The following is a 27,214-nucleotide window of genomic DNA, read 5'->3' as shown; positions in this document are numbered from 1 at the left end:
CAGCCTTGCATGGGGCAAACTCATTAAGTCCACCCATCCTCATGTATATGCTACGAGGCTGAAGCACCAGGGACGCCCCCGGACGATTCAATCACTTCGTGAAATATAGGAAAGTACTACTCCGTAAAAAGGAAGGCGGGGGCGATAAAGGGGGACAAATATCAAAGTCCAGGCACTTCTTTTCCCTCGATCTCATCAGATGAGCATCACCACCCTCGTCCCAATTGATCTCTCGACGGACAATGGAGTTTCATTCTGGGCGAGCCTGGTGTTCGGATGCGGTATGGTAATAGAATACATAGTCACATACATACATACCCGGTACTTACTGTAAGAGACGATACCGCCCAAGCGCAAGCCAGACGGTGTGTACCTTCTTCCCTCCATGCGTGGACGGGGTACATCATCAAGCCATCGAATCCAGATAAGCAGGCAGATGGAAAATAAGAAAAGAAAAAGAAAATAAAAAAAATTTAGGAAAGTAATAGTGAAAAGGAAGAAATTCTAAGCGACCGCCTACTTGGGCAAGTCAACCTGAACTCTTAGAATAGGACAGCTTTTTATTTTCTTTCTCATCTTAAACGTGGAAGGAGTCCCAGTTTCTCCTCGTCATCTACTTTTCCCGCCCGCAAGGCCACTGTTCACTCCCCCATCATCATCATCGTCGTCGTCGTCGTTCAAAGGGAAGATAATCACTTAGTGAGATCATTATACCCTTCATCGCTGGAGCCAAGCTTCACGGGGCTGCTCCAGTCTGAGAAAAGCCCCATCTGCCCGGGTTCCTGAAGGGCTAAATCAAGGGTTAGAGAGGAGAAGCCACCAGGAGAAGAGCAGAAGTGGGCTTGCTTGTATGTAATAGGAAGAGGAAGTATTATCGAAACCGGTCAGTTCATCTGCTCTGCCCCATTCGGCCTGCTCGTCATCTCCCTCTCCCTCTGTTTCTGTCTCTCTTTCTTTGGCCGTCGCTGGCTCTCGCTGGCTTGTTCATCCCATCTCATCTTGCGGCTCCTTTTCACCCTTTTCCCTACTCTATTCCGCTTGGTTCCTGCTCTGCTCCCTTCCCTCGTTGATCCCCCGACATTCGTTTGCTGGTTCACTCCCCATTATTCCTCCGCTCTATCACTCCCTGGCCCTTATAAAGAAACCAGAAAGGAGCAAGCAAGTCAGTCTGAGCTCTGCTGCGCTCTCCTGTCTACTATCTATTTGCCCCCCTGCCGGCTTTTCTACCTGCCCCTCGTTCAACCTTAACGATCGTTCCCTCCGCTAGTTATACTTCGAATTCACGCCGGAATCCTGCCCGTCCGTCGATCTACCGCGCACTCTTCATTTTACTCCTGTCCAGCATTGGCTAACACTCAGTCCCTAGTTTGCCGTGCGTCGTCGAATGTTTTCGGTTTAGCTTTTCGGAGCCAGTCTCATCCCGAGCTTCGTCGATAACCGCCGTATTCGCTCGCTGCGGTCGCTTGCCTTTCCTCTGCCTTTCTGCGCCGCTGTCATTCCAAGCCTCCCCTGTCGCACCCACTGTCTTTCTCCGCATCGGTGACCGGACGACTCAATGCTACTGGAATAGACCCGGTCCGTATATGATTTGATCTTTCTGGGAGTGGCTTTCGTTGTATATGGAGGAGCTGGTCTCCCCAACTCCCGTCTGAGTGATAGTATATTGCCCAGCCTTCTGCGGCTGGAGGAGATGTACACCTCGCTAGTGCTCTTCCTCTGCGTGGAACTATAGCCGAGATTGGCTATCCTTGACCATGTCTTCTTCCTCTCCAGAGCTCGCGACCACTCATTCCGATGACGAACACGTCCATTTGACTCATGCCGCCAGTTACAACCACCTTCCGGATCTATTGGCCACCGAGTCCGGCCGGCCTGGCCTGCGGAGGACGTTCTCTGACCTCAATCACCCTGTTCAGACGGAGTCGCCGTCAAAAGAGGATGTGGCTGCTGGCAAAGACATCTTACGACGGACCTCGCTTCGGTCTAAAAACAAACCTACGATCGCTGTTTCTCGCTTTACCGTATCGACAGAGGATGTGTCGGATCCTGCTGGCCCAGAAACCCCAGTTCCTCCTGCCAAGATTCCGGAAACAAGGGCACCGTCGCCCGTTGCTCGCCCCTCCAAAGCCCGCTCTATGTCCGGCAGACTGGCCAGTTTGGCTCGAAAACCCTGGGTGTCCAGCTCGCCGCCTTCTGGGAAAAGCTCCCGGCTTCGTACTCTACGTGCAGAGGAACAAACCCTCAATCCACCAACAACCTCTCCCAAGGTGAACGGCCAAGCAGATCCTAGGAGTGCGGAAACTGAGCCTACTGCCCCCGCGCGCAGGCGGACAATCCTACAGAAACGACCACGACGCCCGATGGTCGCGGTTGTGACCCAGAGTCGAGCAGATAGTCCAAGTACTCCCAGTAGTTCTTCACCTCAATCGCTAGTGGCCAAGAATTCGCTAGAAAAGCTTACTGCAACCCTTAATGTCTCAACGCCAGTCCTACCCCCGGTGCCTAAAGCACCGGCATCTACGAACCCCGCTGGAACTGTGGACGTGCCGCGGAAAAAGGATGAGCTCTGGGGTGTTTTCCGGGGCCTCGAGGCTGACTTTCAGAAGTGAGTCCTCAAAGAAGTTACATATATGCATACGTTCGTTGACCTAGTCTCCATTCAGGTTTCAGGCCAAGTCCAGCGCCTTGAAAGCCAACGTCATCCGATCCGCGCTTCTGCCGTTTCTGAGCCGAAACCAGCCACATCAATCATGTAAACACTTGAGACCGGAGGACCTAGATCGTCGGGTCAATATACTCAACAAATGGTGGACGGGGCTGCTGGAAATGCTCAACGGCAAGAACAACCAGTCCATATCCGGGACGGATAGACCGGTATATTTGGAAGCAATCGTCGGCATTATGACTCGACCCGAGTGGAGGGTTCCTTTTCCTCTTCCTCCGTCAAACAGCAGTTGCCCAAAGCCGCTCAAACATGCGTCAACTTCTATATCGGAGAGCTCGGATGGCTCGTCAGGCTCCGACTTTCTCCTCGAGTCTATCCATCACAACATTAGGAATATTTTCACGCAGAACCTGTTGTCTCAGATGTCATTTGTGGTTGAAAGGATGTCCATGAGACATGCGCCTGCCAGCTTAGTGGCATTCTGTGGCAAGGCCTGTGCGTATGCATTCTTCTTCTGTCCTGGCGTTGCCGATATTCTTGTGCGGCTGTGGAATACACCTCCTAGCATTTTCCGGCGCGTACTTGCCCAGTCAAATCTCGACAAAAGCAGTGGCACGAAAGCTTTAACCCAGGAACTTGCTCTAAACTTCCCCGCAGCCTTGCGAACGCTTGCTTTTCACGCCCATACGGCTCTAGTGCGATACCTTCGTCAAAAGCCTGACGTACCTTTGAGCACTGTTCAAATCCCCTGGCAGAGCCCGTGGGTTTCGCGATGGAGTGGCCGGGATACGGATCTTTTCTTCGTTTTCGTCAAGTACATTCACGTTCTGTACGCCGATGCGCTGCCGCCGGATCTTGACAAGGCGAAGCGGATCCTGGCACCAGGTTTACTGCCGATTCACTCGCAGCTCCTAGTTGTTCTTGAGGACACCCTCTACAAGCAATCGGTTCCGCAAATGCAGGAAACCACTCACACGGCTGCTGCGGTCACGTTCGATGATTTCATAGAAGGAACCGATGCGGCAGTCTCGGCACTTCCGTTGGGGGCAGCGAATAGTCATCGTTTGATGGCTGAGAATCGCTTGATTATCCTGCTTCGGGATTTTCTCTCGGAATCTTCGCTCGAGCCGAACCACGCAAGGTTGCTGTATGCTGAATCATTCTGTACCATCATGAGAGCAGCTGCGGAGAAGACGTCGCTGTTCGACCATAATGCTTGTTTCCTCCTATGCGACTTTGTGGAAGAGGCTATTCCTATCATAGTACGATATTCTCATTCTATTCAGAATGACTTGTTCGACTGGAAATTCTGGCTGAAAGTCTGCCATCAGATGATGCAAAGTCACAATTCTCTCACTGAAGTCCGGGTGTTCTCTTTTCTCTTTGCTATCTGGAGCACGTGGACTGCTTCAGAGGAAAGAAAAGCCGACCTTTGCTTGCGATTCCTCCTGGAAGAATCTATCTTCTACCACTACTTTAGTCACTGGAGTCCAATGGTTCGCGCATATTTTCATCGTCTATTGTGTTGGAGGCTGGGGAGGTTTAACGATGAGCCTACGTCTCTAGACACTACGATATATGAGACGCTCTGGAACCGACTGCAGCGCACTTGGAAATACTACCTTGCTTTTCAGGCCAAATCCGACGAAGAACTCACCACACCGCTTTCTTCTGCACCGTGCACGCCAGCACCAGGCCGGAGGATTATCATCATCAGATGCGATAATCAGTTGTCGCCATCGAACTTCTTCGTATCGTTCGATCGCGTTGTTCCTCCAGCTCCACCAGAGAAAACGTCCGCCTTCTCCAGTAGCAATGCTTCCTCGAAAGCGGAATCGTTGGAATCCCTGCCCGCGCCTAAGCGGAAATGGGGCATCCTCAAAGCCATGTTCGGTGGCTCTTCTAACTCGAAGACTAACGGGGAGGCATCCTCTTCCAGCAGTTCTGACGAGTCAGAGTCTGCCAGCTCCGAGAATGTGGCATCTGCAGACAAACCCTTGGACAGTAATTGGCGGCCTCAGAACCAGTCTGGGGAGCTGAGTCGGCCCAAGACTGCACACCAGCCCTACTCGTTCAAATTCTCACTAGAATGGATGGACCGGCCTCAATGGCCTAGCAAGAACAAGCGTCTCTACACGCCTTGTCTTCCTGTGGGGTCGCAGCTGCATCTGCAGCTCCGAAAATCTCTGATTAAGCGGGATGAGTGTGACACGTCGTCCGAATACGTTTCAGCGGCGGAGGGAGACGACGACGATGAGAGTTATGACCCGCAGGGTGCACACGAGTCGGACGAACAAGGAGCTCGAACAGACGACACTACGGAGTCGGAAAAGCAGTCCAATGATCTTGATATCAGTCTTGCGATGAACGACAAACTCGCCGCCAGTAAATACGCAGGTAGGGCTCTTGCGGAATGGGCACAGATTGTATCCGAATGTGATAGCTTCTTCGCCCGGAGACGCGATGAAGGTGTGCCCTGCGATCGCATGGTTGAAACACCAACGCTGGGAGTTGAGAGTTTCCGCAAGTAAGCAGCGCACCGGAAGCCTGAGAAGGAATGGAAATATGGTGTATATCCTCCATACTGATCATGAGTCAGTCCTGACTTGCGCTGACGGAGGTATTATCTTCCTCCGTATTCGGTTCTTTACAATTCCGAAGGCTCCGGCTACTCGATTCATTCATCTCCAAAAGCAGATATCCTACTACATCCAACCACAAGCACATCATCTCTTGCACATCATTTCTCCCCACCCAAAACCACGCGAACTGTCCTATAGAGCCATGCAAAGGAACCATCTTCCGGCTCCACATTGCATACAGCCCATGACCACGAAAAAAAGGCGAAACCGGGATAATGCATATTTAATACGTTTCCATTCTATTTTCGTCGCCTTTCTACCCTTCTGATTCCTCCTTGTCTTCCGAACATGTACTGTATATAAAATCTGGGTTTGACTGACTAATACATAACACGGCGCATGCATGGGTATGTGGGATGAGGGCCTGGCTGTCTCTTCTTCCTTATCTTATAGCCTTTATTGTTTATTCTCTCTGAGCACCATTCAATCTACTTCTTCCATCTATGGCCGCCGTGGTCTGCGATGCGTTTCTTCTCCAGCACTCCTGTTCTATTCTCCCCCGCATAGTAATGCCCTCCGCCTGACCGCTACTGTCCTTGGATCCTGAATTTTCCACTTCGTCTCTCTTATTACTTCTTCGACTCCTTCCAACGGGGATGTAGCTAGCTGACTGCAATGGCAATGTGTGCAGCACGCACGTGAATGTAGGATATAGTTGATTTCTACCAAAGAAATTGGAAAAAAAAAATAAAATAAAATAAAAAATAAATAAAACAGCACGTGATGGAGACAAAAGGATACATGGGGAACGGCCAATATAAGTCAGCGAATGACGCACCTATTATGAGTTTCAGAGTTCTATTCAAGTTCATCTACGTAGTCCTGGTAACTATGGAGAATATCGCAAGTAATAATTTCTCCTTTAGAGGGAAAAAAAAAATCATGTAATAGTGAGACTGGTTAGTACATTGTAGTACTCAATAAACTCATAATGGCAACGACCTATTTGGCTACTTCGGGGTTAGTGGGATTTATGTCGGAATCATCTCATACATAAGAATTGATTTGGGCATGATGTATGTATTGTATTTCAGTACGGGTGTGTATTTTAGGTTGCAGGACGTTGTAGTTTTGAGGAATATGACGAGTCGGGTAAGAGCTACTTGCTCTTTAGTGTTATAATGAACGGACTAATGCGGCGTGAGGTGATTGATGTTATTCGGAAATGAACAAAGGGGAGTAAGGGAAAGGAAACCGAAGAACAAATCTTGTCATTGACTAGTAGTAGTGGTAGTAGTTGATATACTCCGAATGCACCATAATTTCACAGCAAGGTGCAAAAGCAAGCACCGAGGCAGACAAACTCCTAAATGTAGATACAAAGACGAAAAGATAAAAAGACAGTAGTGGTAGATGGACGCATAAGAAACCCGGACCGTGGGGGATCAGGGTGGCTAGATACAAGAAGATATGTGATTCGATAGGCAGGACGTGACACAGATGCATGAATATAAGGCTTGGTAGGAAAGAAGAGGGCTCGTCAATGCCCGTCTATCAAGGGACAGCGAATGCCAAGGGAGGGAATCTTTTGCGCAAAAGGAGGATACACAAGAGACAAGAGCTATGGAGGTATACTGTGCAGAGTCGGGAGATGATGGTGATAAAGCGGGTGTCGAGTTTATGACAGTATCGGGTCGTCATCTGGCAGAAGGAAAGCCTAGGAAGATAGACTGAAGCAGAAAGTCGTTTGGGAAGAAGTGAGGAGGGATTTCCGCAGTCCAATGGAATAATCAGTCCTTATGGACGAGGTGGTTGCTCGCGTCGCTGATGACGTTGGAGACCCGGTCAATCCACTCCTGAGTTAGCGTCCAATTGCCAGAATCGATGCTGTCTCGGATGGCAGGGAAGAGAGTAGGATCATAGCCGGACCACAGTTCAGGGCCGAAGATGACATGCTTGAATTGTGTGCGATTCGGAACCTATTCATGTGCGGTTAGTCTTTGTTCCATACAGAAAACCTTTAAGTCACTTACGCCGCCATCTGGCCTGTCGTCAAGAAGATGGGTTTCGAAATGAGCCATCCGCGTATTATGTGCCAGCCGCTGAACGGCAATAACGTTGTTCTCGAATCCACCAGCTCCCCAAACAGCATCATGCCAGACCCTAGCCCATTCCTGAAAATGGGCCGCATCGTCCTTGAATTTCGCTGCTGCTTCATACAAGGGTTTGAAGGTCACAGAAGCATCGCGAGCAGCGTTTTGAGGTGGGTTATCGGCGACTGGGACATTCCTTGACTTAGCATAATTTTCCAGGCCAGAAATATAGCCACCAACGTGCGCCGCATATGCCTCCAAGTCGAAAGGCAGGATGGGGCTGTCTGCGAGCTGCAGAAGTAACAGACCCCAGAACTGGCCCAGAACCTTGTGATACTGAAACCCAGGGTCACCGAATTTAGTCATCCAGTCCCAATTCTCATAACAGCTGTGGTAGGGGAAGGGTTCGCCGATGAATCCAAAATCGACACTGGACGTTCCGGCGATGTCCTGAAAAGCGACGTAATCGCTACCAGCGCCAAGAGGTCCAAGTCTTTTCTTCTTCTTCTCCCAAAGATCTTTGAGCGTTTCATTGCTGTTAGGATCCGAAATGCGAGCTAGGATCTGCATAATGACGTTCTCGAAGAGCGGACTTCCTGAGGCGTCAAACTCTTTGCCACTTACACCAACATCGACGTTGATGTAGGCATATGCGTTCTCGCGAAGGGCTTGCAATTCCTTTTCAACGTGTTCCGTCGATCCAACAAGATTGTACTCTTCAGCATCCCAGCTGATAAACTCGATGGTGCGTAGAGGGCGCCAGCCAAATGTCAGCAGTTCCCCGAAAACCCGAGCGAGCTCGAGAAACACAGCCGTGCCACTCCCTGGATCCGCACTTCCTAAGCACCACGAGTCTCGGTGATTTCCGACAATGATCTTCTTCTCTGGCTGTTCCAAACCGATGATCCTCCCAACCACATTGTAAATTGGCTGTCTTTCTACCTCGTCTTGCAAGTTCATGAGGTTAACGGTGGGGGACGACGCGTCCCCAGTCCACCACTGATTCACGTCCGGGACACCGCCAACCCACTTGGCCGGTACCTTCGAACCGTGGCCCTTCAGCACCTGCAAGAGCCGTTGGGCATCGCGCCAGGCAAGAGGAATGCTAGGAATAGCCGTCAATCCCTGGCTCTCCTCTGGCTTGAGTCTCTTCTTCTCGTCCGGAGTCGATGCGAACCCTGGTGAGAGTACATCACCAACCACCCATGACATCAAACTGACAGCGCCTCTTTGTGTTCCGTCTGCTGGCATGTAGCGTCCCTCGGGGAAGGCAGGACCGCGGACAAAGCCATCCTCAGCCGGATCGGAATATATAATACAACCAGCTGCACCGGCTAATTCTGCGGCTTTGACCTTCAAGGCCCGATCGCTCTCTGACCCACCATAACGGACCAGCGCTATGGAGCCATCCAGGGCAACTCCTTGATCTTTCAGATATTGAAAATCTTCTCGGGAGCCGTAGTTTGCATAGACGAGGTGGCCAGTGACGTTCCCCGACTTCGAGTGGCCATGGAAAACCAAAGTCTGCTCGTTATCCTCTTCCAAAGTAGCCTCCCAGGTAAGGTCGGGAGGGTCGACGATCGCCACCCTCCGACCGTCCTGCTGGGGGTAATTCAAGTATACTTGGAACTCTTCCATTTCAACTTCGTCAAAATTGGCCTTGTTGAACTCCGATGCCACCCATTCCGCCAGGACAAAACTGCCTTCCGTACCGGCAATATGAGGGTACGCAGTCAACCTCTTCAGATTTTCCGCAATACTAGTCTCATTGATATGACCCTGGACGAAGTTCTCCACGGATGCGGCGCTGTAAGATTGGCCCATGATGAAACGGTTGTTCATGCTGAAGAGGTCGGAAATGAAGAAGATGTACACAATGGTGACAACTAGGAGCAATCCAAAGACACGCAACATGATCATGCAACCATTGTGTTTTAAGCCCGATCGAGCTTCGTCTAGGTGAACAGTAAACCTGAAATTTGGCAACCTTGGCAAATAACGGCGAAATGGTAGATTGAATGAAGATAATGTACGGGTGAGATCGTTGAATCGCTTGGAAAACCGGGACCGTAGGCGAGAGCGTTGAGACGACGTTTGCTGACCAGCGTCCTCCACGTCCATCTGAGCCAGTTCCCGCTGTAACTCCTCGAGCGAGCCCCTATCCGATCCAGACCCGGACTCAAGGTCATCGAGGCTATTCCGAGCGGACTCGACGGTGGGAGGGTGGTATCCATGAGGTCTAGTCTCTCCGCGGGCTCCGGTTTGGGGACCGCGCTGGAGCAAGCCTTGTCTTTCGGTGTTGTCGCTCACTTCTTCGGAAGAATCGAGGTGCGATCGAGAGGAACCCGGACGAGCGCCGATGGCCTCTTCGTAAGAGGGGATTGGGAGGGCTTCATATTCGAATTTATTGTCGTTGCCCATGGCGGGAGATACGGGGCTCCCGAGAGCCGTGCGAGTTGGGTAGTATCACAGATACCGGGCTAAGCGGGATCATGATCTGGATGGGAAAGGAGTGACAGCCAATGCAGCCATGCTCCCGATCGGAGGGGCGGGAACGAACGACGAGGGTGGTGATAAAGAGAGTGTGGGATATACTAAGGGGTTGAAGGTGAAAGAAAAGGGGGGGTGTGATAAGGTATTCTGAACACGGACGAGGATGGTCAGTAGTCGAATCGCAGTGTCAGATCTCGAGTAGGTAGTGAGTGAGAACTCACTTCGGTTCCCCGGACCGCCCGTCAGTTCGAACTGACTTGGGGGGACATTGAGGCTACTTACGCGTGGCGCAGTCGAGGGAGTTGCTGGTCGGGGCCACGGCTCGGCTTCCGCAGGCAGAAGGGTTCTGGAACAGATTTCTCCCGACCGATTGATATGTAATCATCCATTTAATCCGGCCATTTGTCCACATGTCCAGCGGTCATATTGAATGGATTGCAACCGGTCATGATGAGGATGAGGTAGGTATTGGTTGAATTGGGAGGAAGTAGAGAAGGGAGCTTCACAACTGATAGAAGTGAAAATTAGACACATACAGCGACGCTGGCCATACATATCGTATCGAGATGCGCTGCCCGTCTCATTGACAGTTTAGTAGGACCAGGAACAGTATATAACTTGACTTCATCAACTACTACTAGGTCATGGTACTCCAAGTAGTACTAGGAAATGAAAGGAAGTGTCAGCACAATTAGTAATGATACTCGTAGAGAGAAGGATCTCAAGTACTAAGTATTGAAGAAGAACTCAGAAGCGGATTGTATGGCTAATATATATATCCTGATCAGTTGTTCAACATCAACATGCCGGTCTGTCAATAATACCACCCGAATACTACTAGTAAGACTACGATGCACACCTGGTTTGGTACTACTGTCTACTAGTAGCTCACCGGTAGAGCATCAGAGAACAATTTGAACATCCTGCGTCAAATATGCACTACCAACTACTATGTTATGGTCTGGCAAGTCCCATCGTTAGATAAACGCCGCAAGGCTCTTGATCATGCTTATTGAGTTTACTGAGTTACTCCTCTACTTGATCAAATGCCCGACATCATTGCTTGACGTGGTCCCTTGCTCTCCACTGCGGTTCACAGCATCTGCAGCACACGCAATCTAGATGTTGGTAACGTTTCAAACAGATATCTTTTTGTTTCTCAATTACCACACAACTGCAGCCCCGAGAATGTCATTCGGCGCCAGTGACTGAAATTGAGAGAGAATGAAAGAATTGAACCAATTGTATGATGGTGGATCTTCCTGCCATTGCTATCCACCAGGCAGCCTACTACTAAAATATAGACAAATTGGTGTGAGAATGTGGGATTCTCGTCAACGACTATTGAGTGTCTCTCGACCCATTTCGCGCCCGATGAGTACGGCCAAAGATCGGGTATAATCTTCACTGGAGGGCTTGTTCTTGCCTCTTTCCTGTTTCCACATCGGAACCCACTGGGACCCTACTTGTGCCTGTGAGTCTCGGCAAGATGGAGGCTCGTTTACAGCAATGGCACCGAAAAGCTCCACAAGATAAGATTGATTAATCCCTCAACTTGTTTCACTGTTCCACCCCACGGCCAGGCTATACCGGGTGGATGTGGTCGGAACTAGATTCGGTCGGAATTGGGTCTTATTGAGAGAGGTGTCTTTCTGATATTGCTTGCTTGCCTCATCCCGTTTGTTTGGTATCTGGCGTATGCAGGTGTCGAAGAACGGGACTTGGAGCTAACATACTTACACTTTATACGTAGATGTCACTGCAAGCGCACTATAGTTCTCAGGTGACTACTTTTGTCTGGTAATTAATTCGACTGAGTTACTGAGCCATGCTAGGAGGAGAGAGTGGGAAAAAAGGAAGAAGACGAGGGGCATGCGACACTGAAAGCCTACGGTTCGGGCAACACCATCGGACAAGCCTATCCCGTGTAGTCTATTGACCGTCTGATCAGAAACAAGCCGCGTGAAGATACTCCGAGCCCAGACGGAGTTTCCCTCGTAAGCAGGCTTGTCGTCATGGGCAATCAATGGTCGGGATGCAGGGGAGAGACAAAGGATACCAGGGAACGCATCCCAATGCCGCGTTAAAGTGCTTGGCAACCGGGGGACAGAACTGCAAATTGCGGGTTACATCATGTGTCTGCAGTTGAGCTGCATTGTCGTAGGTAGGGAAATATTGCAGCAGTGATCCCCTATGATGGCGTGGAGATCGAATCCCCATGCTTATGTTGGCCAACTGTGGAAGAAAAACATGGGTCGGTGTTGATCGAGGGCGGATGTATAACTACTAGTTAGGGTGAGTTGAGATACCGACCATATGACAGAACATGGCGGGCAAGAGTCGGTGAAAAGGAAGAACCAAAAAGAAATCAACCACCCGGAGCAAGATGAGCTGTCGGTAAGACCATTTGGAGCTAGGTTGTGCAATGATGCGTTGGTGTGTGAGAGCTGTGGTTGGAGGCAGCCGTATCCTGTTCCCCCGTTTTCGGGACATAGGATGAAGAGTACGGCGTATACCAGATCCTGGACACCATCAGATTTTCTCCCTCTCAACAATTGTGGAAATTAGGAGGTGGATCGTTTTGAGTTGGAGTCCTTTCCGGTGAAACTCCCCATCCACAATTTCGACCCCTTTTCCTGCCCCAGTCATGGGGAAGAAATGGTGTATCGTGGAATGAAGCTGTTGATGTGTCGCGCCGTGACCTCTATACTCCAGATACCATCTATACTATAGATCTGAGGCGGCGTGACTGCGAGAACATCGCCCGGGACAACCTCAGGCACCCCAGGGCAGGTCAGGGCGTCGACCAACCACAACTCGCAGACCGAGCCAGACGGCCCCACCAGGCCACGCACTAGAAGCACACTACTCCATAGCTGATCCATTAAGTATTGTCTGGCTGCATAGTAGGAACGGGGGTCGGCCCAGTTGGGCTTTTTTTTTCTTTTGCCTCCGGCCGATGGTCAGTGACCACCTGGGAAACCGTTCGCCCGCTGGACTCGGGGGGACCCTCACAGTATATCGTGAGCTTCACTACTTATACTCTCCTCTTTCACCTTCTCTGCACCTCTTTTTTTCTCTTTCTCTCTTCCAACAAAATCTTCTCCTTTCTCTCTTAATCAATTTCTCTCGATTCCCCCTTTTCCCTCCCATACCTCATATCCTCCTCAATAGCTCTCTTTCTTGAGTGTTTAGTGTCTTTACTTTTACTGTCCCACTTTCCGCTTAATATTTACCCCTCCTCCTTTACACAATCACCATGGCTGCCCGTCCTCAGAACATTGGTATCAAGGCCATTGAGGTCTACTTCCCTCGTCAGGTTCGTACCTCTTGCCACGCAGCTCAATTCTCCTGCTTGTCGATTTTGAGCTACATTCTAACACGTGCTCGTAATATCTAGTGCGTCGACCAGAGCGAACTTGAGAAGTTCGATGGCGTGAGCGAGGGCAAATACACCATTGGTCTTGGTCAGACCAAGATGAGCTTCTGTGATGACCGTGAAGGTATGTTTCAGGAATATTGACAAACATGGTCTACATGTCATGGTTGCGTGGCAATGCTAATGTGCATTTGTCGGCAGATATCTACTCCATTGCCCTGACCACCTTCTCCTCCCTTCTCCGCAAGTACAACATTGATCCCAACTCCATTGGCCGCCTGGAGGTCGGTACCGAGACCTTGCTGGACAAGTCCAAGTCCGTCAAGTCCGTCCTGATGCAGCTTCTGGCCCCTCACGGAAACACCAACGTTGAGGGTGTTGACAACGTCAATGCTTGCTACGGTGGCACCAACGCTGTTTTCAACAGCATCAACTGGCTCGAGTCCTCTGCCTGGGATGGCAGAGATGCCGTCGTCGTCTGCGGTGACATTGCCCTGTACGCCGAGGGTGCTGCTCGCCCTACCGGTGGTGCTGGCTGTGTCGCCATGCTGATCGGTCCCGACGCCCCTATTGTGTTCGAGCCTGGTCTTCGTGCCTCCTATGTCACCCACGCCTACGACTTCTTCAAGCCCGACCTGACCAGCGAGTACCCCGTCGTGGACGGCCACTTCTCCCTCAGATGCTACACTGAGGCAGTCGACGCCTGCTACAAGGCTTACAATGCTCGTGAGAAGACCTTGAAGGAGAAGGTCCAGAACGGTACCAACGGCACCGCCCAGGACGACTCCAAGACTGCCTTGGACCGCTTCGACTACCTCTGCTACCACGCCCCTACCTGCAAGCTGGTGCAGAAGTCCTTCGCTCGTATGCTGTACAACGACTACCTTACGAACCCCACCCACCCTGCTTTCGCCGAAGTGGCTCCTGAGCTCCGTGATTTGGATTACGCAACCTCCCTCACTGACAAGAACGTGGAGAAGACCTTCATGGGTCTGACCAAGAAGCGCTTCGCTGAGCGTGTCAAGCCCGCCCTTGAGGTGGCCACTCTCTGCGGTAACATGTACACTGCCACTGTTTGGGCTGGTCTGGCTAGCTTGATCTCCCACGTCTCTTTCGATGCTAGCGAGCCCAAGCGTATCGGTCTCTTCTCCTACGGCAGTGGTCTTGCCAGCTCCCTGCTTAGCGTGAAGATTGTCGGAGACGTGTCCAGCCTGGTGGAGAAGCTCGATCTCAAGAACCGTCTTAGCGACCGCAACGTTCTCCCTCCCCAGTCCTACGTTGATGTAAGTAGCTGGAACGACCTATCCTTGCCATGCGCCTCGACATTCATTATGATTAGCTGCTAACATTTGCTTACAGTTCTGTGCCCTGCGTGAGCATGCTCATCTCAAGAAGAACTTCAAGCCTTCCGGCAGCACGGAGACTCTCTACCCTGGTACCTACTACTTGACTGAGGTGGACGATATGTTCCGCCGCAAGTACGATGTCAAGGCATGAATTATGACGAGTATATGATGGACTTGCTTTCGACCTTACTTCTTTGGACATGACCGGTTGCTTAGACGGTTTTACTAGATTCCCTTCAGCATGCGCATTGTTTATTTGTGGTTCGCCTTAATAGAGCTCGGGGGCAGCGGATTGCTCCCACCATTTTCCGGGTCTGCTTTGCTCCTCTTATCTTGACTCTTAATGTTTCATACGTTGTTCATGTATCCTCTCAGTGAGGAGAACCTCTTGTCCAGACGGGAGCTGGAATACAGTTATATAAGCCGATGACCGATAGTTCCAGACTCATCAGGAGTCATGCAAGGACAATGATAATAATATGGCTAATTAAGACGTGGAACTTGAGTAACTGTAAAGCTTTTCCCTCTACTTTTATTGGATTGTTGATCGCTTATTGTACGATACCATGTCATGTGACATGGTTGCAAAGAGTGGCGCGTTCTTCTTGCACCTTCACCTGTTGCAAGTTGCACTGATTGACCCGAGCACCTAAGGGACTGGAAAACAGATACGGCATGCTGTTAGGCTCAGGGACTTTTCGATGGGCATGAAACTAAATTTAACCAAGAATAGCAGCAGCTCGAGCTACAAGGTCGCTCTATTGTTTTACTTCCCGCCGACTCTCCGTTTACAGTGTCTGTTAATCTCTGTCTGACCCATCTACAACCAAACTTCATCACACAGTAAGCACCCAAGTTCTTCTGAAATTACTGTGATTGGTCCATTTGGAGAAAGCTCAAGCAGGTTGCAGGCTGTCAACAGGGAAAGAGCCACTGAGGCGTCCTGACGCCGTCCAGACGCCGTCCAGGGTCATGGCCGGCGCCTACTGTGACGACCTTCGCGACCTCTGATTTATCGACACATCCAGGCGGGGATATTCTTAGAACCTCTCTGGGCTTGAGAGTATCGCATCGACTGATTAGGATTCGATTGCAATCTGCGAGCTTCGACTACAATAGCCAATGTCCGTTAAGTGGGCTGCGGCTCCCCCAGGCCCTGTTATCAAACCTCGGCGGCTAACTCTACAGCGACACCCCCCTCAAGCACTACACGCCGTACAACTGTACCAGTCACTTGCGTTTTATTTTATTTTATTTTTTTTTTTCACCTCAAACACCTGCTTGCCGCCGACTAATAGATTCCCCAGGCGTGACGCCTTTGCGGGAACCCATCGATCTAGCTAAAAACACCCAGAATAGACGAAACACCCAATGTTGCCCAATATAGATCCTATGCAGACTCCGGACGAACCATCGTCGGAATAGACTACCGACAGCCTGGTTCAGATCTGAAGAAGTGAAGAAGATGTCAAATATAGAAACTTTTTGACGCGCGACTGTCGATGAAACGCTTTCGCTTGCCCTAGGATCGCTTACTCTGCACATCATCCAAGCGGATATCGACATCCCTGTGTCGATGGTCCTACCATCTCCATCATGTATTCCTAGTACGGTTAGCGACTGGCTGTCGCAATGGAGCCATCTCTGTTTCATGTCCCTGCAGGTAGTTCGATTGCTTCTGTATCTTTTTTTGGATCAAGGGACTCATAGGCCCCAGGCTGGAGAACATTTAATATCCAACCGTTCTCCAGTCTGGATATGCCACAGTTCAGCGAAGTCGTTCACAAAGACAATCGAACTCGACAACATTGCATCTGCTTTGGCCAAGTGCATATCTTTCTTCACTTCATTTGACTTTAACTTCTCACGCGAGCATTTCCTGTTTGATACGTTTCGGGAAGCTGGACTTTCCCCAAGCTATCAGTCGGCACAATCTTGTTTTGATCTATATCCTCCTAGACACTCGGTGACTTAATCTAACAAAATGTCCGTGGGTTACTCTTATTACCGACCCTCTACGCCTCCTGCATTGCATCTGCAAGAATATGGTGGAACGGGGCATAGCCGCAACGCTTCTGATTCTTCCGTTTACTCCAACAACTCATCGCCCTGGTCTGCCATCACATCGGCCACCAGTCCTATAGTTGATTCGCCCCCGCAGCACCATCATGGGCCTACTCTTCTTCCGAAGATAAGGCCCCAAGATGTTGTGATTGAGCCTCCGCCCACCAGTGGATCGCAACGTCAACGGCGGGTGCTGTCAAATACACGCAATCCTCCTGGCTCTTTACCGCTTGCTTCCAACCGTCGGTCAAGCCATCGGGCTGCTGCTGAGGCCACGGGATGCATTCCTATGGCATCCCCGGTGGTGGCGTTGCCGAAGTATACCACCCGCAATGGCTCAGCATTGTCGTCTCCCGTGAGTGTAACGCCGTCGCAGAAGCGCAAGGCGACGAGCGCGCACGCTCGATCAGTATCTGCCTCCAACGTTGAGGATCCAAGAACAAGTCACTGCGGATATCCAGCATATCGGCAGGTACTCAGATACGCCTCTCAACCTCAGAGTTCCCCTACCACACCAGCTACGCCCGTCACACCCGACATCATAGTGTATCCGCCTTATGCGCCACACTCGCCAGCTGAGCCATACTATCCCAAAGTGTGGCCTCCGGTGCAGGTACCGCTGATGCTTCCTGGCTCACCATATGGGTACGTGCGAGCGTCGAGTGCACAATGCTCTCCCATCGGCCTCGTTCACCAGACCGAGAGGACGAACTCCCACTCAACCACTTTGCTCTCGTACCTTACTACCCCCACACAAGCAATCAACCTGGTGCGCAACGTGAACGTTATTCCAACACGAGGCTTGCACGATTACTTTTGGTGGGACATTCGGAACCTGCGCAGTTGGACTTCGTTCTCCCTGGCCACGTTCAACTCTATCAGTGGACTTCCGAAGCTTCTCAAAACCGCAATCCCCTCGCATCTTACGCCTCTCAATATCCTTCCGAGCTCTCATCTGTCCCCAGATTGCGAGCCAGCTCTAGTCAGTGTCATCCGAGACATCTACGCGCCTCGTATCAATGCTGCCTTAGCAGTCTCGCAAGGCCCAGATCACTTGTCCCTTTACGCTGTTCCTATTCCGCGAGGGTCACCTAATAAGAACTATGGCGGGCCGCATTTTCTTGCCAACTATTCGTCAGACACCGAACGTACAAGTTCAGGCGTTCCAAGAGGACGGCTTGTTGGTATTGTCAAGACCTTCGACCGTTGGAACACGGGAATGCGCAACGAAGCGCCTCACCGCAGGGTGGAGTATCTGAACGGCCTGGCACACCTGCAACGATGCATGCGCGAGCATTCCTGCCGCTACGGGTTCATCCTTACCGAGATCGAGCTCGTGTGTGCGCGGGCAGGTTGTGACGAGGGCGATGATGTGCCCTACTTTGGTTTCCTGGAATTGTCTGCGCCGATTCCAACAAAGCTCGCGATTAACAAGCATAGGCACGGCTCAGGGCCATATTCCAATGCTTATGACTATCCGCATTCGCCCACTCCATCCAGCGACAGTTCCTTGGCGAGCCAGTCTCCCGTACTGGATAGCTACCCAATTTCGGATTCCGATGATCTGGACGTGCCAATGACCGCCAGTCTGGCTTTGTACTTCTTGCTGATGCTTTCTAAATCGGTTCCCCTGCCGTCGCAACCGTCTGCCCACCTCAACGTGGGAGGACCAGGCGCTCTGACCCGACAGCGCATTCTACCAGAAGGAAAAGACAAATGGATTCCCGAACCCCAGATTGGGGAGCGCCGTGATGCCAAGCGCGTGCGAGGCTGGGTGTGGCCTCAGGATGCCTGGCATCGACGAGAAGGGGGAGGAGCTCCTCGTTCCCGTGCAATGACGACGGAGCCCAGACCCAAAAAGTGGCACAAATAATACTATACGATAATTCTAGCGGAGACAGGTTTCTCATTGCTGCTAATTACGTTTGTTGTTATATATCTTTTGTCTTATAGTAATGTAATGTCATTCCAACTGTCAAAATCGAGCATTATTCCATAGTATCCTGTGTAGAGCAATTTATCGCTAGCGTCGAAAGTCACTCACCATGATATAAACCCTAGCAGATCATGCTCCGCAATTGCCTCCAAGGTCCCCGAGCCCATCTCGCCGTCTGAAGCACATATCAATACTAACGATGATCCCGACTTGCCATATTGGGCGACAAGGACCTTGGGGGATTCAAGTACCCGGGGGAGTGATGAGCACGCGCCCTCTATATCTATAGTAGTCGAATATAAACCCTGCTACACGCACATATTTGAGCAAGCAATCAATCAATCGTTCAATCAGTCAACCTACTGTACTATACTACAACCACGCCCTGCGAAACCTCCACAACACCATTCCCACATTATATACATACATACATACATCAACCCAGCCAGACATGGTAGGCAAAACCACAACACCATCACCATGCTCCTCCTTTCCCGACATCCTCGATGTCCTCATCATCGGCGCCGGCCCCTGCGGCCTAGCAGTCGCCGCACGACTCCGCGAAGAAACCCCCTCGGCCATGTTCACAGACGACGAACACCAACGCTACCACTGGATCAACAAGCACAGTGGTCGAATGGCGCTGGTACAGGCACACCGTGGGAAACTGAAGGGCGTGAAGGCGGAGAAGTGGCGAAGTTATGAAGACAAGAAGGATTATCATCATGCTCGACGGGGATCTTCGTCTTCTTCTTCATCTTCATCTTCTGGGACTTCCCCGCCGTCGTTGTCTTCGTCTGTTTCGTCTGACGAGGGAGTGTATATGGGGAAGGGAGGAGATAATGGGGGCATTTCTACGCTCGTGTTGGATAGCTCCGGGGACAGGTGGATGGAGAGGTGGAATCGAGCGTTTAAGACATTGGAGATTGAGCAGTTGAGGAGTCCTATGTTCTTTCATGTGGATCCGAGGGATCGGGATGGCATGTTGGCATATACGCAGGAGGTGAGGAGGGAGAGGGATTTATGGGAGATTTCGGGCTGCGTAGGAAAGGAGTTGAGTAAGCATAAGAAGAAGAAGATGAGGTCGAGGGCGCAGTAAGTTATCTTTTCATTGTATACATACAGTGATTCGTCATTCAGTTTTGCTAACTATATGGACATCAGGGCCGTTGGTGAGGTTGAAATTGATGAAAGAGATCGGAAAGATTACTTCTCACCGTCGACGGACTTGTTTGAAGATTATTGTGGGAGCATTGTATCGCGGTATGGGCTGGACGCCCCGGGATTGATCAGGCAGTGCGAAGTAACCGATATCTCCTACGATTATCATCCTGAGTTATCGCCGTCTGACAAGATTTTCACTGTTACTACGGCTGAAGGTAATCGGTTCTATAGTCGTGTGGTGGTGCTGGCTATTGGCCCGGGAAGGACGAAGATACTTCCATTCAAGCTGTCCGGTGATGAGGAGCAAGGTGCTTGTCATAGCACGGAGATCCGCATGTTCCCGAGTATCAATGTGAAGGCCAAGATTAAGCAACGTCAGGAGACGAACGTTGTGGTTGTTGGGGGTGGACTCTCGTCAGCGCAGGTGGTGGACATGGCCATTCGGCGAGGGGTGACCAAAGTGTGGTTTCTTTTGAGGTCGGATTTTAAAGGTAAGTAGGCAGGCTACATAGCCTCACTTTATGATCCATACATCCATCCATGCAGACTCAGAAGTGGGGGATGCTGACCAGATGGCTACTAGTCAAGCACTTCGACCTCGCATTAAATTGGATGGGCAAGTTCAAGAACTTTGAAAAGGCGGCATTCTGGTCCGCAGACACGGACGAAGAACGCCTTGAGATGATCAAAGCCGCGCGTAATGGCGGCAGTATCACGCCACGGTATCAGAAGATTCTGAAGCAACATGTGGCAGCCCATCGACTTTCTATACACGCACGCACCGTCATCTGCGGCAAGGAGTACTGCGCCTCCTCGCGCACATGGCGTCTTACGACAGATCCTCCGATCCCTGACCTTCCTCGCATTGATTATATATACTTTGCAACAGGCATGCAGGCCGATGTAAATGAGCTCCCATTGCTCCAACGCATGAACCGTGAATATCCGATTGAAACCAAGCAGGGATTGCCTTGCATCACGGATGACCTGATGTGGCAGTCGAATGTACCACTTTTCTTGACGGGCCGGCTGGGATCCCTTCGCCTGGGACCCGGTGCTGCCAATCTCGAGGGAGCGAGGCTTGGAGCGGAGCGTATTGCCTGGGCGATGGAGGATGTGTTGGGTAGAAAAGGATCAGAGGATACGGGGTCTGAACGATCCAAGCAGTGCTTTTGCGGATTAGGGAATCGGTATGCTGAGCTTGCTAACGTGGACGAGTAAGCCGAGGCAATGAATCAACACGAGATTATAGATTTTGAGGCTATCTGTGGAGGCTGTAGTATTGCACATGCTTCCGCAGTGCGGAGTATACTGCGCAGGATGGCTCACGATGAAGATGTGCCTTTCAGAGACATTGATGCTAAACGTTAAATTACTATACGGTATGGAACTTACATAGACGATTGTGTGTTTATACACAGCAAATGGAGCCGGTAATACCTGAATAACATTGAAATTACCAGCCGTATGTTATAATTGGCGAGGCTGATTCGGGCAGTTTGTTCATGTTGAACAACTGTGCTGCCTGCTAAGACAACTTACCCACCTTTCATCTCATCTCATTCCAACTACATCTTTGTTGCCTCCGTAAGTGTCATTTCCCCATCAATTGACAGATCAAGCTTCTAAGCCTCACTCAATTGTCCATCTCAGCTGGCAAGATGCAATATTCGCCATCCTGAAATCCACTCGGCAAGCCTAGACACTCACCAGCCACATCTGCAGTGCCTGATCAGAGCATCCAATCTCCGCATCGGAGAAAAGTCGCAGCACCAGCATGACTTAATCGCCGCACTCAAAAGCCTTCGTCACTTACATGGCCTCAGCCAGTCGCAGTCATGACGCCACATCAGATTACCTGATTTTCCAGAATCTCGGTGCTTTCCTCAGCCACAGGGGGGCGAAATCTGTTGAAGAGGCGAATGGGAACAATTTGTTAGAGGTGTGGCGCAGGAGATGTGGCCGTGCATCAGGGGGACGACCAGCAAACATTCTTCAGGATAGAGTCAACGTGATGAATGCTCGAGACGAATGAAAGGCCGGATCTCCGATGCGCACTAGGCAGTCTGGAACGCAACTAAAATCACTGGCGGCAACGGCATGTCGTGACTCCTCGCCATTGACCGACTAATCGTCTGACTTCCGAACTAAACGAATGAGGCGCAGCCGCCCGCTAGAAACTCATTTGCTGGAACTATACCTCACCCGGCGGCAACTTCCAAGGGCCACTTTCTCTCGGCATTTCCATCTGCTGAGTTTGAGTATGCGCTGATTGCAACTCTCCACTCAGAGTTTAGCATGCGTCATTTGTCCATGGATTTACGCGCGCTTCGAGGAGAACAGTTGCAATGTGATTGCAGGCTTGTGATCGGAGGTAGAACTCGCCCCCCCCCCTCCTTCTTGCTTCTTGCTTTCTCATAGGAGAGATAAGACTACGCTGGAATTGGAACAGGAGCTCCGTCGGCGCCTAGACTGAGCAATATAACTTGCTTTGGTCGAGTGGAGGTGTCATGGCGTCTTCAACTTTTAAGATAAAGCGCTTGGGTATACACCCCCGCTCGTTAGTTGCATCCATGGGATACCTCTCTCCACCCCCTTGGCCTACGCCGTCGGTGATAGGACAGAATGAAGGAGGCTGTGCAGCGCGATGTGATGCTACCAAGCATATGGGTCAACTCAACTTACTCACACTTCATGGTTGTTTTGGCGTATGGCAAAAGCCGGATGCTTTCTAGCCTCTTCCTCTCGCATTGCAACCGCTTCCTTTTCTCAACCCGTGCTTGTTGGGACAACCCTTGGCATTACAATCCCTTCTCTCAGTGCCATGGATAATACGGACCAGACTTTAGAATTGATACGAAGAGATCTGATATGAGACAATCAGACTATTAAATTTTAGGCTACCCTTTTTGGAAGCACAGCCCCCAGACCAGATCTACTAATAACGGGTGTCGCTCGGGCACAGAACCAAACAGTAGCAGGTGCAACACTTTGAAGTTGATACTACTGCATTTACCAGGATTGATGCCCGTCTCTTTGTCTTCACCAAATCAGATCTCGTTCCGGTCGCATCAATGCAGACCCCAGACGAGCATCCTCACTCTGACTTCTTGAACCCTTTCGGGGTTTCAGATAGAGCGGTATGTTTGATAGAGCTAGAGTTTAACGGAAGAGCCATATATTCATACGCTTACCAACAGCAGTACCCTATATCATCCGACTCAATACGGACAAGCATATCATCTATTCGACCATCTTCACCCACGGACATGGCGTCCACTCTATCGCCAGACAGACTCAGGGTCCGGAGTGACACGCGGACGTCGGTCCCGTCGCTGGACGGCGAGACGTTACGGCCGCGAGCAGACTCGACCATTTCCAGTGCAGATACAGCCGTGAGATCGAGGGCCAACTCTGAAGCCACCAATGCCCCGACCAAGATGGAGTACGATGATGTTTCGGTGGCCGATGCCTTGAACCCCGACCCTCGAAACGAACAGGACTTCATAGTGCCAGACAATAAGTTCGCTTTCTCTCCAGGACAATTGAACAAGATGCAGAATCCTAAATCTTTGGCTGCGTTCCAGGCACTCGGAGGCATGCACGGATTGGAACGGGGGTTGCGGACAGATCTGACATCGGGTCTGTCGGTCGACGAGACTCTCTTGGAGGGTTCGATCAGCTTTTCAGAAGCGACTTCCCCTGACTACGCCTCCTTCAAGGAAACGGCCCCTCAAAACATAATCACCTCAACCACAGAGTCTAGCACGCAGTTCCAAGACCGCATAGGAGTGTTCTGTCAAAACAGATTGCCGGCCCGGAAGTCAACGGGATTCTTGAAGCTGTTTTGGCTTGCCTACAACGACAAAATCATCATCTTGCTGACGATAGCTGCTATCGTGTCGCTGTCTCTGGGCATCTACGAAACTACAAGCGAAGGCAGTGGAGTCGACTGGATCGAAGGAGTGGCGATTTGTGTGGCCATCCTGATCGTCACCATCGTGACTGCTGCAAACGACTGGCAAAAGGAAAGACAGTTTGCTAAGCTGAATAAGCGTGTAAGTGCTTACCTTCTCTTTATGAGCGATAGTGCTTGCGAGAACCATTACTGACCTCTTCAGAACAATGACCGAGAAGTCAAGGCTGTCCGGTCCGGCAAGGTCTCCATGATATCGATACACGATGTCACAGTCGGCGACATTCTTCATGTCGAGCCGGGCGACTCCATTCCTGCGGATGGAGTCCTCGTCTCTGGTCACGGCGTGAAATGCGACGAGTCCTCCGCTACAGGAGAGTCGGACCAGATGAAGAAGACTGATGGACATGAAGTCGGGCGGCTGATCCGGAATGGGAAGGCCACGAAGAAACTCGACCCGTTCATGATCTCAGGCAGCAAGGTGCTTGAAGGCGTTGGGACCTATCTAGTCACAAGTGTCGGGCCGTACTCAACATACGGCCGGATCTTGCTGTCTTTGCAAGAACCAAATGATCCCACACCTCTCCAAGTCAAACTGGGCCGACTTGCTAATTGGATCGGCTGGCTAGGCTCAGGGTAAGAGCGACTCCCTCCTTCAATTCACATGATAGTTTTTGGCTAACCGCTTTTCAGTGCCGCGATTATCTTGTTCTTCGCTCTGTTCTTCAGGTTCGTGGCGGATCTACCACATAACTCTGCAACACCCGCGGTCAAAGGAAAGGAGTTCGTCGACATCCTTATTGTTGCTGTTACCGTCATTGTCGTAGCAATTCCTGGTTAGTAGTCTCTCCACGCTAGGCTTATGACTGTTACTGACTGACTCTATAGAGGGTCTGCCGCTTGCTGTAACTTTGGCACTGGCATTTGCTACAACACGAATGGTGAAGGAGAACAACCTTGTGCGCGTCCTCCGTGCCTGTGAGACAATGGGAAATGCAACAGTTATTTGCTCCGACAAGACCGGCACCCTTACCCAGAACAAGATGACTGTTGTGGCAGGGACCTTGGGCTCGAAGAGTTTCAAGCATACTCCTGGCGAGGAGCGTTCCTCTGACGTCTCGACTCCTGCTGAATTTTTCAAGCAGTATTCAGGCAAGAAGCGTGATCTCATTCTTCATAGCATTGCCTTGAACTCTACTGCGTTCGAGGAAGAGAAAGATGGGTCAAGGGAGTTCATCGGCAGTAAGACCGAGGTGGCTCTGCTACAAATGGCCAAAGATCATCTTGGTCTGGACGTTACTGCAGAGCGTGCCTCTGCGGAGGTTGTCCAATTGATTCCCTTCGACTCTGCACGCAAGTGCATGGGAGTTGTGTACCGGGAACCTACGATGGGCTATCGTCTCCTTGTCAAGGGCGCTGCTGAGATATTGGTCGGCTCATGCACGACCCAAATGGTCGAGACAGACTCTTTTCATGGCCAAATGTCCACTGATACCTTGCATGAGGTAGACCGACAGGCTATTTTAAGCACAGTCGAAGCTTACGCGGGTCAGTCTCTACGGACGATCGGACTAGTGTACCGCGACTTCCCAAGCTGGCCCCCGAAAGACGCCCGGTGCATGGAGGATGATCTGGACACTGCTAGATTCGAGGACATCTTTCGCGAGATGACCTGGATCGGGGTCGTTGGCATCCAAGATCCTCTCCGGCCCGAGGTGCCTGCTGCCATTCAAAAGTGTCATGCGGCAGGTGTACAGGTGAAGATGGTCACTGGTGACAACATTGTAACCGCCAGTGCGATAGCCTCGTCATGTGGTATTAAGACAGAAGATGGGATTGTCATGGAAGGCCCCAAGTTTCGCCAGCTTTCTGATGCCGAAATGGATCGAGTCATTCCTCGTCTTCAGGTGCTAGCTCGCTCGTCGCCTGAGGACAAGCGGATCCTGGTAGCACGGCTCAAGAAATTAGGCGAGACTGTCGCCGTCACCGGTGATGGTACTAATGACGGGCCGGCCCTGAGAACGGCTGATGTCGGTTTTTCCATGGGAATTGCCGGGACAGAAGTTGCTAAGGAAGCCAGTTCTATCATCCTTCTGGACGACAACTTCAAGTCAATTGTCACTGCCATTGCATGGGGCCGGGCCGTCAACGACGCTGTCGCCAAATTTCTTCAGTTCCAGATCACGGTCAACATCACAGCTGTGGTCTTGACCTTCGTTTCGTCTTTGTACAGCAGTGAGAACAAAAGCGTCCTGAACGCGGTGCAGCTGCTCTGGGTCAACTTGATCATGGACACATTCGCAGCTCTTGCTTTAGCGACCGATGCGCCAACCGAGAAGATTCTCAACCGCAAGCCTGTCCCCAAGAGTGCGTCTTTGTTCACAGTGATCATGTGGAAGATGATTCTCGGCCAAGCTCTCTATCAGCTGGCCATCACCTTCATGCTCTACTTTGGTGGAAACCACATAATTGGATCGCGTCTTGGTACCGAGGACCCGCAGACGGTGCTCAACACCATTGTTTTCAATACCTTTGTGTGGATGCAGATCTTCAATGAGTTCAACAACCGACGACTGGACAACAAGTTCAACATCTTCGAGGGCATGTTCCGCAACTACTGGTTCCTGGGAATCAACTGCATCATGGTCGGCGGTCAAATCATGATCATCTTCGTGGGAGGAGATGCTTTCGGCGTGACCCGTCTTGATGGGATCCAATGGGCCATCTGCATTATCTGCGCGCTGGGCTGCCTCCCGTGGGCGGTTGTTCTCCGTACCGTCCCCGATGGGCCATGCCAGGTTGCGCTCGACTTTGCCGTCCGATGCATGAATTTTATCTTCAAGCCTATCGGCCGTGCTATGAGCCACCTTGCGGCCATGACTCGCTCTTGCCTGCGTTCGGTGCAAAGAACAGTCCAGCGCATCGTGAAGCGCGGTGCGAAGGAAGAGCAAGACACCACTGGTGCCTTGGCCGACGAGGAGGCAGGAACGGCGTCGTTGCATGAGTTGAAGAAAGAGACGACGCCGGAGGCGCCTGTTACATCAATTCCGGTGCCTCCAATTACTATCACGACATCTTGATGATTTTATTTGACATTTGTTAGCGAGTTTCCAGTTTCTGTACATATAAGTGCACAGTGATTAAGCCTGCGTGGGCATGCAGATAGTGGACGGAGTTGGTGGCATTTTGTTTGCTTTGACGCTGATAGTATATGTACAATAGATATCTATAATACCTAGCATAGTATCTTCTTCATGATAGAAAAAAAGTCAATTCATGAGAATACTTATCCGTTTTTCTCGAGAATGCTTCGAGTTAGTATTGAATAGTCTGCTCTGACAGGGGCTGCCTCAGGCCCACCGGCCCGCACTCCGCACCAGCGCAACTCGCTCTCCGCCGCCACTTCACCCTCATTCATCACCACCATCTTCCTAGGAGCTCCAGATTCCTTCTGTCGTTTCCATTCCACGCTGCCAATTCATCCTAGTCAGACACATTAAGACTGTATCTGCTCACCACGCTAGGACTACCACGTCTATCCCCTCCTAGCCGCCCACCGCATCCTAGTCTACTTGA

The 27,214-nt window shown here is 50.9% G+C and overlaps 6 protein-coding genes across 6 annotated transcripts; 5 read left to right on the top strand and 1 right to left on the bottom strand.

The window, feature by feature from the left end:
• Nucleotides 1-1,754: 1,754 nt before the first annotated feature.
• On the top strand, nt 1,755-5,196 carry ASPBRDRAFT_26676 (DUF1765 domain-containing protein; the record flags this gene model as incomplete). The annotated part of the gene is made up of 2 exons (XM_067622290.1): nt 1,755-2,605; nt 2,664-5,196. 2 exons carry the CDS (start codon nt 1,755-1,757, stop codon nt 5,194-5,196), a joined length of 3,384 nt encoding a protein of 1,127 aa, XP_067483431.1.
• Nucleotides 5,197-6,610: 1,414 nt separating this feature from the next.
• On the bottom strand, nt 6,611-10,077 carry ASPBRDRAFT_38590 (M28 family metallopeptidase). The gene is made up of 2 exons (XM_067623964.1): nt 7,281-10,077; nt 6,611-7,226 (listed from the first exon to the last, which is right to left on the bottom strand). Exons 1-2 carry the CDS (start codon nt 9,759-9,761, stop codon nt 7,038-7,040), a joined length of 2,670 nt encoding a protein of 889 aa, XP_067483430.1. The 5' UTR covers nt 9,762-10,077; the 3' UTR covers nt 6,611-7,037.
• Nucleotides 10,078-12,756: 2,679 nt separating this feature from the next.
• Nucleotides 12,757-15,030, top strand: erg13 (hydroxymethylglutaryl-CoA synthase). Its single transcript, XM_067623963.1, has 4 exons — nt 12,757-13,152; nt 13,234-13,336; nt 13,414-14,495; nt 14,572-15,030. The coding sequence occupies exons 1-4, from the start codon at nt 13,093-13,095 to the stop codon at nt 14,707-14,709; spliced, it is 1,383 nt and encodes a 460-aa protein (XP_067483429.1). The 5' UTR covers nt 12,757-13,092; the 3' UTR covers nt 14,710-15,030.
• A 1,512-nt stretch (nt 15,031-16,542) lies between these two features.
• On the top strand, nt 16,543-18,495 carry ASPBRDRAFT_62405 (uncharacterized protein; the record flags this gene model as incomplete). Its single annotated transcript, XM_067628367.1, has 1 exon — nt 16,543-18,495. The coding sequence occupies one exon, from the start codon at nt 16,543-16,545 to the stop codon at nt 18,493-18,495; it is 1,953 nt and encodes a 650-aa protein (XP_067483428.1).
• A 406-nt stretch (nt 18,496-18,901) lies between these two features.
• Nucleotides 18,902-21,157, top strand: ASPBRDRAFT_203840 (FAD binding domain protein). Its single transcript, XM_067621683.1, has 3 exons — nt 18,902-19,653; nt 19,723-20,213; nt 20,306-21,157. Exons 1-3 carry the CDS (start codon nt 19,010-19,012, stop codon nt 20,941-20,943), a joined length of 1,773 nt encoding a protein of 590 aa, XP_067483427.1. The 5' UTR covers nt 18,902-19,009; the 3' UTR covers nt 20,944-21,157.
• A 1,834-nt stretch (nt 21,158-22,991) lies between these two features.
• Nucleotides 22,992-26,718, top strand: pmcB (putative calcium-translocating P-type ATPase(PMCA-type); the record flags this gene model as incomplete). The annotated part of the gene is made up of 4 exons (XM_067620470.1): nt 22,992-23,780; nt 23,844-24,274; nt 24,332-24,474; nt 24,527-26,718. The coding sequence occupies 4 exons, from the start codon at nt 22,992-22,994 to the stop codon at nt 26,716-26,718; spliced, it is 3,555 nt and encodes a 1,184-aa protein (XP_067483426.1).
• Between the last annotated feature and the right edge of the window lie 496 nt (nt 26,719-27,214).

Source organism: Aspergillus brasiliensis (genome assembly GCF_001889945.1).
Source record: "Aspergillus brasiliensis CBS 101740 unplaced genomic scaffold ASPBRscaffold_2, whole genome shotgun sequence".
Classification (NCBI taxonomy): Eukaryota; Fungi; Ascomycota; class Eurotiomycetes; order Eurotiales; family Aspergillaceae; genus Aspergillus; species Aspergillus brasiliensis.
This window is presented reverse-complemented; position numbering and strand designations above follow the sequence as displayed.